This window comes from Mugil cephalus, chromosome 12 (assembly GCF_022458985.1).
Source record: "Mugil cephalus isolate CIBA_MC_2020 chromosome 12, CIBA_Mcephalus_1.1, whole genome shotgun sequence".
Classification (NCBI taxonomy): Eukaryota; Metazoa; Chordata; class Actinopteri; order Mugiliformes; family Mugilidae; genus Mugil; species Mugil cephalus.
Genome location: NC_061781.1, coordinates 9,057,753 through 9,073,395, shown reverse-complemented (window position 1 = coordinate 9,073,395; position 15,643 = coordinate 9,057,753). Strand labels below are relative to the sequence as shown.

The window sequence follows — 15,643 nt, the reverse complement described above, 5'->3', positions numbered from 1 at the left end:
TGCTCAATCACGTAAACTGACCCTTCACTAAGTCCCACTCCTGGGTAACTGTTGCTACACTAGCAAAGTGTCATACGCACCATTTATAATAATAATACTCATGCAATATCAGAGAGAAGTCAAATAGAAGGGCCACAATATATTGTGCAGTTGAGAGCTATATTGAGATATCATTTGTTAGTTAGTGTAGGAGATTGGGTATAATTTAAACGTTTGAGGTATAGCCTGTAAGAATTCAACTCCCAGCTGGGCAGAATTAGTTCCAAAAGTATCAGTTTAGATGTTGAGATAGATGTTAAGATGTTGTTGCTATTAATTTGAGAAGTCACAACTAATACTGAGGTTACCGACTGAGAGTTAGATGATCGTAAGATGAAGGGTCAGAGATTCAAACTGTAGTTAAGTAATGGTTCATAGAAAGTATTTGGAAAAATTAAAAAAAAAAAAACTCTAAGCAAATGTGTGGGGAAAGTCTGTGTTGGCGTAGCCCACGCCAACACCACACACATTGTCAGTCTGACACTTCTAATATGTGGCCCTCGCTTTGCAGAAAAACAACAACGCTGTCAACTAAAACAACTCAACACTGAACATAAGCACATGAGCTTATCAATAAAATGCGCTACAGATATGTATAACCTATATAAATCCTTTATAGAGTTTCCTTCACAGTGTGTTGTGAGATAAAATAACGTAGCTGGGATTAAAAAAAAAAAAAAAAAGCCTTTTCTGTGTATAGCAGCTGAAGGTCTAATGACTTTAGACAATGAAATGCAGCCTCCTTCTCTCTGTTACTGCAAGTTTTTAATTGACTACTGTGAAGTGTTTCCACGCGCTGGTTTGGTGCAATGACCCACTGGGCTCCTCCACTGTCTCCTATGTTGTTGTCACGTGATCAGTGACTAGTCCACTTCCTGCTTAAAGCGTCATGGCACAGCAGCAAAGTCGATTAGTCGGTACAACCTCTAGTAGTAGGCACAGGATACAAGAGGTTTTGATTTCCAGCTTAGATGTTACTAACCTACAGTGTTTTTTCCCCTCTATATGACATTCCCTGTTTTTAATAAGACAAACCATAAAATTAAAATGGAATGCACTTATGTTACAATAAACATAACACATAGACAAATAGGCCATTGTTTAAAGCCTATCTACCTGTGTAGAATAGTGTAATTGCTCTTAGAAATTCCGTTGAGAGTTGTAGTCTGACTTTATACGCACCACAATCTAATTTAAGCCCTAGTTGCGTCCCAATCTGCCCTTTAAATCAATAGAGAGTACTCGCATGTGACACGACATTCAGCTTGAAAGGACATTAAAGCAGCTTAACAATAACAGCGACTTGTAAAAATGAATCCATGTTTCCAGCAACATTCTCAACAAGCACCGACCCAGCTGGCATTTCAGCGGCCTTCATTTAATACCGTAATATTTTTAGCTTCATTGCAAACACGTGAACAGCGACGCCAATTAAAAAAACTGAAAAGCATGTGAACGGGATCAATTAATCTTTTGTGTACTTGAAGCTGCAATAATACTGAGTGGGGTCTCTCTGGCTTTTGCGTTTGCATTCAGCTGGAGGAGTCACAAGTGGCACAGTTGCACTCTGGTTCCCGATTCTGTGAGGCGTGGATTATCTGGACCGGGAGAAGCCTGTGGAAATGGCTTGGAAACAAGAGGTAAGTGCTACAGTGTTCTTAACACTTTACGATATACTCCAGACAGCTACTAGCGGTGTATCCCCCTATTTTAAGCTTTGTTCTTCCATCTGTTTACTGTCCCTGTTTAATGAGACTTAATAGCCCTCTCAGAACGGCTTCGTTAACAAGCAAGTGATGGAAACATTAAGGAAGGAGGCAATTTGTTCGGCGAATGTAATGAGAGGAGCCTTTCTGTGCGTCATCTTGATTATCTCGTCACAGAGCCGATTCCTTATTAATGCGCGTCGCGAGTCAGGTGGTCACCGGCGCGCCCTAGCAGCAGACCGGACAAAATAATCAGCCACGCCGCGCAGTGCAAACAGAGAAAGTGTAAAGTTTAAAAAGTGTGACACTGCATGTTCCACAAATTATCTCTGAAATAACCACAATCATTTTATAAAGTGACACGAAAAGAGCAAAGATATAATTAGGGAAAAATTTCCAATTCACGAAAACAAACTTTATTACTAATTACAGTTTTAAGTGAAGCAAGCAGACGTTACGATGAATGCCTGCTTTAGAAAGCACGCTGTGCATTTTAGCCCAAAATAAATTTAATTCCCCGTGTCTTGGGAATGAAACAGATCAAATCAAAAGAGAGAAAATTGCATATTTTATTTTTCACTGAACTGTTGTGTGAATGTGTGAATGTGTGTGTGCTTGTGTGAGCGAAAGCGTAGATGCGCCTGTGACTGTAAAAGCGCTTTGCGTATCAACAGGTAGAAAAGCGCCATACAAAATCAAGACATTTTGAAACGGTCAATCAAATCCTGCATTAGCATTACATCGCAAGCAGGGCCGACTCTGAACTAGTTTCATTTGGGGTAGGCTGCATCGTGGTATTTCATACATGGGGAACATATTATTATCAGTATTACTGAAGGTAAAATGACACATAATAAACCTCAGCTCCCTAATATGTACTGTATTTATCCAAATGATGTGGAATGAGGTGAGATGCATTGCTCCATTTTTTGGGGTAATACTTGAAGTATATTTGTTACACTGTAAATTATGGGCTAAAAAACTAATGTGTCCTGTATTAAACTAGGCCTAGTGCTATTATTATCATTTTGTGTTCAGTATTAAGCTATTCATATAATACACAGGTCCAAATATTCATTTTTTATTTCAAACATGTGCAACAGTAGCGTGCAAAACAGTAAATTGGGGAAAATTTAAGAAAGAATATTTTGTTTGTCGGATGCTGCATATGCAGCACTATGACAACAATAACAACAACAACAACAAGAAATTCATTGATTCTCGAACAGAATGCAATTACCACCTCTAATTCATTGTACACTATGATTGCGTGTTTTACCGGTGCAGTGTCCTTTCCCTCTGCGGAGTTGTGAGAGCGACTCCATCACAAAGCCGGGGTGTTAATTGGATCATTTTGCTCCCGTTTATAGACGAGCAAACGTCCCAATAAATCCCACAAACAGCTGTGTTCAGTCTAATTCACTCGTGGGCTCGTGGTGACGTCTTCAGCGGCCTCGAGGACTTCCGGGCGCCTGCGCTCTCGGCGCCGCCCGCCGTCACTCAGTGTAATTATGACTGCCATTTCTCAACTGAATTCCTTTGACTTTTTCGACGGGGATGGGAAAAGTGTTTGCAGTGTTACCAGGTTAAGTGCGAGCCTCGTTGACCTTTAGAGCTTTCTATTTGAATGTGATTAGAAAATGGCTAAGTTAAATACCTGTGACATTTGAAAAACTCAAGTGTGAGTGTGGAATCTGCAAATGGTAGAAACGCAGTATGTAGATTTTAAACAACAAAGAATTTATCCATCGGTAAATGGCTGAAGTTCAAGGAAAGGACACATAAATGTCAAATTGCGGTGTAATAATTGGAAAGGGTGCCATGGAGCCAAAGAATAAGAATATTGCGGATTTAAGCTCAGTAAATTACCATATGATTCACCTGTTTTATTCATTAACCCCTATATCCACACATTGCATTTGGTACAACATAGTTGCAGCTGCATGCTAATTCACTCCTTATTTATGGTGTCCGTGTATTTGTTCTTGTAATTTACATAAAATAAACAACATTTTATGTTTTATTCATTTTCCTGTTCCCCATCGCAACAGTTCTTTCTGCTAGACTTCCTTAAAATAACTTTCAGTTAAGCCTATAATATTCAACACTGTGTCCCCTCCAATGCATCCACTATTCATTGTAGATGTGCTCATATCCTGTGGGACGAGTGTGCGAGATGAGAAGGTGTTACTTCAAACGATTACCCTCATTGAGAGAGTGGATTTGAACAAGCCTGTTGCAGCATTAGCATGTTAGTAATTCATCCTAGTTCAGTGTAAAACATAAGCGGGCTGCTGCTTCTCTCTCCTTATCTTCTTGCAGTAAGAAGCCTCATAACAGGCAGTGTCTCACTGGTGAGTCGCTTATTACTAACTTGTGCTGTGCTGAAATCCAGAAAACAGAAGTTGTACAGGTGTGAATTCCAGTTTTGATGCCAGAGTTTACAAATGTGCCAGGTGGATGTTTTCATTTAAAGGCACGTTGAATTCAGTCCCCTCAAATGTTACGTTGAGTTACTGGTGACATTTTGAATCTTGGTTGCGATTAGGGCTGACTTTCAAAAGTCAACAAGGCAGTCTGTCTGCGAGTGATTCTTTAAAGGTCTTTTAATGTTCCTGTTTCTATTGAAATGTTTAATTACTGTGCTTCAGGGCGTATTTTACCTGTGAGACCACGCTCAGACGTGGTGACTTTTGAACGGCAGAAGTGCACCCCTACAGCTCCCATTTGAAGTTCTAATAAAAAAATTTTTTAAAAAAATAGAGAAGAGTGAAAGCAACCTGCTCAGGAATATATTAATCACAGAGAAGCCACAGACTCTCTGTGCAGATGGACTTAATCAGCGTACAGTATGTTTGGGGAAATTAAACAGTGTCAGTGGTATCCCATCAGGCTCCGGTGAAGAGGAACGGGCTTTGATTGACACGTATCAGTCGTCTGCAGCTTGCTATAAAACACTGGATATAAGGTAATTATTATCACACCATTAAATAATTAAGAAATTGTCTTACGCAGTATATTAACATTTAATTTGTAAAATATAATTCAATGTTTAAATGACTATTTAGCATTTATATGCTAAATCTTATTTTTTATACATACATATATAACATTTAGCGTATAAATGCTGAATGTTTTATGCCCATACTAAATAGTTATTTAAACATTTAAATAGGAAAAGGATGTAAAACGGAGTATATACAATATATAATAATACTTTCATAACACAGTCTTAACACAGTGTTTTATACCTGCAGAGCTTTAGGGTGTAATCATGCGTTTCCGTCCACTGGGAACAAACAACCAATGGTAGCGTTTCTACTCTGACTGTTCTGACATTTACTGTTATAACAAGCAGCCACTCCTGTGCGTCACAGCTCAGCCAGGCGTGTTTCAGAAACTCAACATTTTCACCTCAGTTTAGCCTTTATTGTGGTGATCAGTGCACCTTAAGTCCCCATGTTCCTTTCATCTAGTAATTGTGGCAGATGTAAATGTATCAAATCATAAATGCTTTTTTGTGTGCAGTGAACTTCGGGCTGAATGTATTTTTTCAGCCCTGTTACAATTAAACCCAGTTTTTATTTTCAGTGCGACTGGTGCCTGAACCGACACTTACAGAGGGGTCACGCCAGAAACACAATTAATGTAGAGTCCTCTTTTATTTTCTTGTGGTTAGCGGCCGTTTGGCTGTCAGTTACCTCTCGTGGGAGAACAACTGTGCAGAAGTTCTCGTTGAAAACTTAAAGTAAACTTTAAGCCTGTACTGTGCAGCGCTGGGAAACCAGTTCACGGCTAGTGACGACAAGATCTCCAAACACAATTTAAGGACATTTTGAAGGAATTTTCTGGAAAAAAAAACACAAACATCAGAATGCTGGATATATTGCAAACCTAACAGTGAACCGTTGCTTGGACCCATGCTGTGAGATTACAATGATAGACAAAGTCAGCAATAAACATGCGATGGGGTTTGAAGTTGACACAGTCAGTATCTTCTCGGCTTGAGTAAATGCTTCGGCGCGTCCCATCGCGTCGGGCGCGAGGCTGCATGTTAAGCGAACGCTGCTCTCTAGCCAAGAATGAGTCGAGCGCTGCAACGCATACACTGTCCTGTCACACCAGATAAACCCCACGGACGCAAGGCGATGCTAAGTGGAAAAACACTGGGGAAGATGAAGTCTAGCCTTGCCAAATAACTGGGGAAACTGTGGGAAAAACCTTTGAAGTAGAGTAAGAGCAATTAGTTAATGCTCTTCACATTTACTACACTACGCTGTCTATATTCAGCCAAATTGGGTCTAATAACCAGCTCAGAACTGTTCTGAGGAATGATTAAAAAGAGCATGAGTCATGCTGATGATCTTCTACTTCAGAAAAGGCGTCACTTAACGGCCATTACGAACATTATGCCAGAGAACATTATATAAATACCATAGCATGTGTGACGGAAATAACATAAAGGTTCCATTTGATAGTGGGTGGTTGGGGTGTTATGTGCACTGGAAGTCGATCTTTGAGTGGACACACACACGCAAGAATTTCCTTTGACCTCCCAGGTTCACCACAATATTAAGCTTTTAAAGAAGGTGGAGTGTTAACCTTCGTCACCAACTGTATAATCAAAGGCTCTTCATGAAGGCACCGTGACAGGAACGCTAGCGTTTTTTGAGAGCAGGTGAAGCGAAAGGCCGCGCAAATGGCGCTAAGGCAAACAGAGACTGAAATAAAATATGTTAAAAATGGATGCCCCTGCAGGTCGGAATCAGAATGTCATTACTTGCGGTGCGTGGCTCTGCTAATAAAAGCCGCTGCGGATGACAGAATGGGGTTGTCACTGGTGGAATAGGTTAGCTAGGAGACGAGACCGTTCGAGGCAAATGGACAGGAGTGCAGGTAAATGTTTACGGAGACATACAGACCTCACCACAGCGATGACGGTTAGACTAATTCTGTTTCTAATTCTTCTTCACTTGTGGTTTTCCCCACACTGTTTTTAGGAAGAACAACAGTACAATTAGGTTCATTGTAGCCTATACAAACACACATTGAATCGCATCCTTGACGGTTACATAAATGCACCTAAACAATGCCTCCCGTCCCAAGCGTGCTGCCTGTGTGGAGGCCTCGTACACGATGTATGTAAATGTCCACCCCACGCATTCGCAGCACAAACCACACAGTTTCTGTCAGAGGGCAAAATTTAAAAGTCAAATAGAAATCAATACAATGGATTAAAGGCATAGATCCTCAAAGACAACGAGGCGCTGGCGGAGGGGAAGTTTCCTCCGCGTATTTAAATAATTTCCAGGACACAACGGCAAATATGAATGCAGCGCAATCTAATAATGTTCACGTCTGCTCTCAGCCCGTTCAGCTATCCCCGTAAACTCAGCAGCACCTGACGAATGCCCCTCCCTCTCTCACCTCGGCTGGAAGGTTTAGCTTTTTGTTTCATTTCTTAGATGGACTTGCATTACATGTGGCGCTGTTTTTTATATCTCGCATTTATGTTGCTTCTCAAGAATGAGCAATTGCGCATAATCCTCCATGCCATGCACCATGCGGACTGAAATATTAAATGTTGGAAAGATTAAAAAGGAAAAACATTCGTTTCCACCTTGTGGCTCTGCTGATCATTGTAATTCAAGTGTTTTTTGTCTGCGGGCTGTTTGCATTGTGTTGCCGCTAGAGACACCAAATTTATAACGTCCCTATCCAAATCCTGCACCATTGTTACAGTCTGCTGCTTTTTCGTCACTTTGACACGTGAAATGCTGAAAAAAGGCTGTGTTCTTGTGAGAATCAGCTCCTGCGAACAGTAACTCGCGGATATGTCCTTCTTCCTGCTCGCGCTCCCTCCGTAGATTAGATGATTTGGTTTTGGAGCACCTTTTTGCATATATTTGCATATTAACAAGGGTCTCTCTGACAGGGGTATAACTAACTTGCTATAAAATATGCATGGTCTTAATATACTTGTGTGAATATTTTCTTACTGATGCGCCGTTTAACTCAGCCCTCATTTGCATACATGATCGTGTTTAATTACATTACATTTAAATGTGTGCGGTGTTTATTTTACTAGGATATTAATCAACATAAATACTTTATGCAGTTACTGATTGTTTAGGCTGCACACGGCCGTCCAGGTTTATGCCTGAGACTCTACGTTTATTGAGAAAAATAAATAAATAAAAGAATGATATTGAATTGTGTGTTGGGAACTCATAAACCGCTGTTCTTGAAAGTTTGTTTTTATGAAATTACCTGTGCTACTAACTTGTTGTGTTAAACGGTTCATTGCTGAAAATTGAATGTAGATTTGCTGCAGTACCAGATTGCACCACCAGGCAGAGCCTCTTATTACAAGTTACAGGTGCATCTGTTGTGCGCCAATAAGGGTTGCATAAAGTTAAAACAAGCCAAACGGTGCCTGCATGTTGATTTGCTCTCACATTAAACTGAGATGATGAACAACAAGACCTGCTCACTTAAACAGTTAGAATAAATACAGAGTTCTTTTTGCTCATTCCGATCTCTCTACTGATCATGCCTTTTGCTCTGGGCCTTTGTAAGAGCGTGCTGTGTCTGCACCTGTAAGTGTTCTTTTTTTAAGTATTGTTCTCACTTCTGTTGCACAAAAAGCAGCGTTTGCTCTGAGCACATACCATTATCACATCTGGGCTGGTATTGTAGCTTGACGTCTGAATTGGTATGCCTTCCTGTTTCCTTATATCATCAAATTATCATATACTGAGAATTTGACTAGACAATATAGATCATTCTGTCAAAATTATTTAGCTTTCAGGTTGGGCGACTGTTGAGCCATTATTGTGTTTAGTCAATAAATCATAGTTATCTGAAGAAGCCGGATAAAGACACTGCGCTTGAAGGTTGAATTAGCATTTCTTAACATGATATCTGCACGAGAATACTCTCTGTAAGTCTGACTGTTGACACAGTGGGCTCATTCACACACAGAGTTGTAAATATAAAACAAAACATTTCATGATGAAAACTGGCCTATCGAAGCACAAATGACATTGAAAATAACTTTTGGGGATTTTACATTTGTCGTAAAATACCAGAGATCCGGTGTTGCAGTGACATTCTTATCTCTCCCGGTGTTTCGCAGGAGTCAGCTGTGTTGCAGAGAGCGGCGAGTCGGCTAATGTGACAGAGTGTCTGCGATGGGCTGGCCCCTTGCCCCCTCAGAGCAGAGAGTGTCGGGTGGCTTGCAAGGACGACTGTGCTCTCACCGCATGGTCCAAGTTCTCTGAATGTGCCGGATGCGGCAGCTCCCGGAGCCGCAAACGCTCACTCACAGGTAAAGACTCTTTACTTTTATTTGCAGACTGTGAAACACGAATGTCATTCAAGGCAACGGTTTGATCTTTGCGACTGTAACAGTGGCATGGTCTCAATTCCTGCAGTACGTGGAAGCAGAAAAGATGCGTGAGCTCATGGCTGTTTCGTGTATCATGTACCAGATGAACACAAAATGTTCCAATTAAAGGTTTTATTTGTTAATTTGTAACAGGGTTAATTGTGGTATATTCTCTGTGTGCTGGAAAGCATATTCTTTGACGCGCCACGATCTAATATTAGCCTCTTTTCTCATTCTGGTTCTGTTACTGTAACTTCCTAGCAGCATTATGTCAGGTCTAAATTAGGTCTCTCGCAGTCTGTAATCCCTTATTTCAGTGCAGATGGCAAAATTGGAATTACATGCTGTGGTTGCAGACCAGGCTGGATCCTATTTGTCTTCATGAATATTTTATCTGATGCCGGAGGGTTCGTAGTAAACATACCCTGTCTCCTTCTATAATGCTCTAACACATGAAATCATCCCTAGCTTTGTGGTGGGTTTGTATCGGAAGAGCTGGTTTGTAATGGGTCAGTATTTCAAGACTTTAATAGCAACTTTACCACTTGCTAACGTGTGTTCAGTCAGAAAAAGGCGATGGAAAGCGAACTCACTGGAGGGTTTGAGATCTAGTCTGTGGTTAAGGACGTTGGCAGCGTACCAGGGTCAATGCTTACATAATCCAGCTGTGCTGCAAAGCCTCCTTGAGCCATATTACAGTATATTCTGTGTATCCAGACTGAAAGTCATGTTGAAGGTCCAAAGGAAAATGCTGTTTAAGTTGTAATGCACGGCTTTTAGATTTCCTGGAAGTAGAGAGAGCCAAGAATGTCAGAATACATCCGTGAACTGGCTGAATTAAAGGCACCGACGTGGTCGCACATTTTCCAGTGCTGTTAGAAAAAGTGTAATTGTTTAGCTTGAATAAGTCCCACTATTACAGACATTTGCACCATTGTGATTTAACAACTGTGAGCCACGCCACTTATAACTCATTACAACAGTGTGCTCACACACTGGCTGGGCTTGAGTAATAGGAAGACATAGAATGAGCAGCCGTGACCTCTGTTTAAGGCTTTGTCGGCTTGTCTCCTGCGCACAAACGGCGTACCAAAGCACTCACACATGATTGCTTTTGTACTTAGCAGATTAGATGTTACACGTCTGACTTAAATTTTCTCCCACGAAACAGTATGAGGCTTTTCATAATTCCATTAGGGTAGTATGGGTGGCCCTGCGCTGTTATTTTAAAGCTGTAATATTGTGAATCAGAGCTAACTGGGTGCCTTTATATGAGGAATTAGGATATTCATTCTGTGTGGATTTACTGCAGGTGTTCCAGTTCCCTGAAGTCTAGAAATGTTAATATAAGGTGACCTTGTGAGTTTAAATAGCCCATTGGTGTGAATGTACTGTATTTGACAATCTATTGTGGATCACCGTGCATCTTTACACCACTACTGCCTCTTGCAGAGCGTATTTGAGCAGTGAATAGCTGTAGACGGTATCACCTTATGTCCTTTTAAGCTGGCTGGTTGTGGATGAGGCTTATCGTGTGTATTTAGTGCCCATGGGAGGCAGCATGGGAGAGCACCGCCACGGCTTGTACAGATCTCTAACATATCATCTTTAACTGATATGCAGTAGATATGTTGATGCCTGTGGAGAATGGAGACTTCTTTCATACTTCAGCAACACGCTAAATTCACATCTTAATTTCAGTAAACATGGCTGGTTCCTGCGTAATTATAATGTCACTTTTTGTCAAAAGCTCTGACTACGGTTTTAAGAAAGAAAGCGGGTGGCAAGCTTTTAGTTTGTTTATATTAATTATACTCGCATATTTTATGGTTGATGTTTAAATGATACACATTTCCGCAGCCCGCACCGTTTCAGCGGGTTGTCAAAATAAAGGATGACTTAACTTGTGTGGAGGAAACGTTTTAGAAAATGATACAAGCATAAATGTTTTCGCCAGCGTTTTATTGGCAAGTGTTGAGTTGTAGCTATAGCTACGTTCTCCAGCGGGGAGCTGAATGTTGTATAGGCACTGAAACGTGAAGTTCTGTGAATGATTTCCCCCACAGATCAGGCAGTAGAGCTTCTGTGTGTATATAGGAGCTTAACTGTAGATAAATGGTTTTGCTGCACTATCCAACATTGAGCAGTTGTGAACGGCTCAGGAACAAATTCTCTTTTTTTTGTCAGAATAAGCTTTTAAGTACCCCACGTGTATCGTTCAGGGCTGACTTGTTACTGAGATACAATAGTTCTAATGGTCAATTTGCTATCCTGAACTGAATTTATTACTTTTTTATTTTATGGCTCAATACTATCTTGGCTCTCGTGTTTTCTCAACTTTATGGATGTTTTATGATTTCAAATTTACGTTTTAGTTTATTTTAATTAAATTCTTTATTGCCAAAAGCTTAAAATCATTTCCAGCGAAATTCACTCAACTTTCCAAGAAGCACAGGGTAAAAAAGGGTTAGGGTTAGTTTTAACACATAGTCCCAGGCAGTAGTGTAACAGTGGATGACAGTAGGATTTATTATACACCTCTGTCGTGGGACATGAGTTTGACTATCACGCATTGTAATACATCAGAGGCAGACAGCAAATGAAACAGTTAGACCTGTCTGTTCATGATGTGACTTTTACTGTTTAGGACTTTTAACATGTAACATGTGCTGTATATGTTGCAATTTAGTCATATATCTGACAATAGGGCTGGGTATTGGCAAGGACTTCATGATACAATACGTATCACGATACTTGAATCACGATACGATATATTATTGTGATATTATGACATTGTGATATAGTAAAATACTCTACTTAGTTCACTGACATATTCTGAATGCAGCTTCAAATACAAATTGTACATCGGGTGAACAAAGTGCGTTAAACAATATTAATTCAAATCATCCACTTCCAATTTATTGCACTTGTTCAGAAAAATGGATCAAGTTTCTTGCCACTTAAATGTCAAAACACACTTTGCAAACTGCATACTCTTTGTCCGGCTTATTAATTCTTTCTTCCATTTGAAAGCCAAAGTGCCTCCAAATGTCAGCCTTAGTGCTTTAGCTGCCAAAGTCGTTCATAATCGACCCAAAACATGACTTTTTCTTCTGAAATTGATATTTTATCGGAAGAAAAAGAATTGTGATGTATTGCCATATTGATATTTTTCCCACCCCTATGTGACAACATGAAGTATAATAATAATATCAGTCAATCTATTGAGTAATATTAGCTTTCAGGGAATATTTAATTATCTAACAGCTACTGACTGTATATAAGGAAACCTTGACCATTGTATTCCTGAAGAGCAGTTTCTCAGCCATCGCCATCTTAGCGGTTACTGGCTAACTGTTAAATTCTCAGCTTATCTAAAATCGGGAGAGTGAGAGTGTGAGGTGAGTTAAGGTGAGCAGATGACGCCAAGGCAAACAGCTAGCGACCTGTGACGGCACCCATCTGTCATGCAATGTTAAAACGTCTTTAATTATGCATAATTTATAAGCCTCGTAATGAATTAAACAGGTGAATTACTGCATTTATAAACCCACCCACTCTGCACAGTATTAACGGGAAATGAATAACAGACATTTTTGTTTGGACCAGATTAACAAGGGAGTCTGTGGGAATTGACTCACTTTGCGAGCCAGCCTGCGAAATGCCATTAGAGGGCCTGCAGCTTTTGGCATTAAAGCACTGACTTCATTTTTCAGCCCTTGAGGTTTCCAGTTAGCTGTAACCTCGGACAGATAGACTTTATTGATCCCATGAGGGAAACTGATATGTTAGAGGAACACAATCAACAAAAGGTTAAAAATAATACTAATAATAAAAAAAAAAATTGAACGTCTACAAAACAAGAGCAGACACTGAATCAAATAACGCTTTGTACAAAATATACACAATAGTGGTAACAAATAGGAGAAAAACAGCGGTAAGAATAGAATAGTATACAGTATATGAATGACAAAAACAAGATGGTAGGACGGTGTTGTGTGTAGCTGTCGCACAGAGGTGAGCTCGAAGGTAAGAATGATTTTCTAAAACGCTCTTGAAAACACCAAAGCAGACTGAGTCTGTGGGAATGGAGAGCTGTCTTTGTAGTGTGTAGCACACAGTCAGAAAACAGAATATATTCTCAGTTATTACACTAAAAAATGTAACACGCATTCCTTAGAACCAGTTCAGCCTATTCTGTTATGCACCAACCAATCAAGAAATATCAAGGACATAATGCGTTCTACCGGGCAAATTAACATTTCCCACTGAGTGTTTCCCATGAAAAGTGGAACCTAGGACAGCGTCAACAGCTTAGAAGTGTGGTCGTGTTTAAGCAGTTTAAAACGAGATCAATAAAGAATATAATCGGGCGCATTGTTCTAATCAAAGGGAGGAAACGAGGGCACGAGTCCTCCCTTATCAACCTATTGATATCTTTGTAAAGCCAGCTCATACTTCACCTTACTGTATGACTGCATATGTTCGACACAACGACATCTGTACCGTGTCATATGACTATTCAGTACAACAGTTATTCCAAAAAAGAAAAAAGAAAAACTGATTAAGAAAAATAAATGTGTTTAATTAAAAGGCAGCATAAAAAAAACAAATTGTATATTGGGGACTTAAATGCTGAGTGTTTGTGGTGCCGGTAGGTCTATGTGTTGCTATCAGCAGTAATGTGATTGTCAAAGTGAAGTGATGTTGCACTCTCACTTTTCAATCAACCACCAGCAGTGGCGTGGATTGAACAGATTGTCGGTGAATTGCGGTGTGACAGCGGTGAGTTCACACTCTGTGAGGAATGTTTGCAATCAGACCCACTTCAGAAACAGATGGGCTGCTCACTGACTGGGCACTCAGGAGGCTGAGGACACCCAGGATCCATGAAACAAATAGGGGTGCACAAGTATAGCTGGATTACCAAAACTGCTGTGCGGGGCTTTGTGTGCGCATATACGCGTGTGTGTGTGTGTGTGCGTGTGTGCGTGCACACGTGTGTGTGTGCGCGCCTTCTCCATCTGGCACGGGTCAAGGAATTCCGTTAGCACTTTCATTTTACAGCACACGAGGTGTTTCCTTTAATTGTGACAATTACATAGCAATTTGCTTATTCACTGGGGACGGCAATTCATTAAAGTGTTGACTGGTTGTTCCCTCGGGGGACCAGCAGGATTCATTTGAACCAAAAAAACAAGAAAATAACAACCTCTACAGCAATTTTTGTATAAAGACACAAACAATATAGTTCTCTATATAAATGCAACAGGTCATGCCTAATTTCCTTTAAATTAGTACCATGTCAAACTATGATTCCTAATCATAATCATGCCTTATATGGCTGATTTGCTCCTTCCTGGATGTGTAACGCAACACTACATTTTGTCGCACACACATACAAGTAAAGTAGATGTAAAGACGCTGTACTGTCTCACGAGAGTCTTTGTTGCTAAACGTGAGGGATTACTATACGAGCCTAGTGGCTCTATATTCATCTTAATGTGATATATTATATTATTAAGATTTGTATTCATGTCAGTTTGTCTGGTGCTGTGATAAATTAAATATACAAACCAATTAACAAAGACAGATTAACCTTCATCTCTGCCACTCCGTGAGGCCGTGCTGACGCTTTCAAACCACGAAGGAGAGAAGGACGTAACGGGAGAGATTCACGCGTTTATGACTGGCGAGCGTTTATGTCACCCGGCGACCCAAGATAGAAGGTTCAAGGCCTCCCGGTCACACATCAACGGAAACTCCAGATGGTTTAATGAATACGCACCAACAAAGAAAAATGGAAAAGACTCATATTCTGTTCAGGGGGATTATAACCGTCTCGTATTTCTGACTATTTTACTATCTAACCTTCAGTCCAACCGTTTGGATGAGATTGGTTTGTCAATACATTCCAAGAAGTGAATGCAAATATTGCAGGGAGGCCAGCTCTCTTATTGAATGCATTATTTTCCCAGACAAGAAGATGAAGGGGTGTTGACAGGGTGTCTCTTAGCCATAACCCTTCGGTGACAGCACAATAATCATAGGTGTTGAGAAGAGACAATACCTGTTTTTTTTTATTTATATATATATATTGTTATTCCACGATGATGATACAAAGCAGACAATCAATCATTAGGGGCCTTTCTGAGCAGTCGGACAGCTTGACAGGTTGTATCTGTTACTTGTGTTGAAAGTGATATTTTGTGACAGGATGACACGCCTTCCAGCTCCTGTGTTACTCTCCGGATCACGTTTCTTTTTTCTTTTTTTTTATTTCATCATGCATAATCTTTTTTTTTTTTTTTTTTTCTGTTCAGACAAATGATTTATAGCTGGCGCTCTGAGACGCTCACATGTGGCGTTATTAAGTTGGATGAGCCCTATGTGATGTCACTCGAAGGATTCCTGAAGAGTGGTCGTAAAGCTCACTACTGTTAATGCAAAACCAGAATGAAAAACTGCCCCGTGGACGGGAGAGTGCCTTTTGATCACGGCTATAAAT

The 15,643-nt window shown here is 40.3% G+C and overlaps 1 protein-coding gene across 3 annotated transcripts in view; it reads left to right on the top strand.

Moving 5' to 3' along the window:
• thsd7ba (thrombospondin, type I, domain containing 7Ba) overlaps window positions 1–15,643 on the top strand; it is a 164,407-nt gene that overhangs the window by 103,689 nt on the left and 45,075 nt on the right. For all 3 annotated transcript variants that reach the window (XM_047601770.1, XM_047601769.1, XM_047601771.1), the window contains exons 13-14: window positions 1,576–1,679; window positions 8,884–9,075. In XM_047601770.1, coding sequence (XP_047457726.1) covers window positions 1,576–1,679; window positions 8,884–9,075 — 296 coding nt within the window. The remainder of the gene's footprint in view (window positions 1–1,575; window positions 1,680–8,883; window positions 9,076–15,643) is intronic.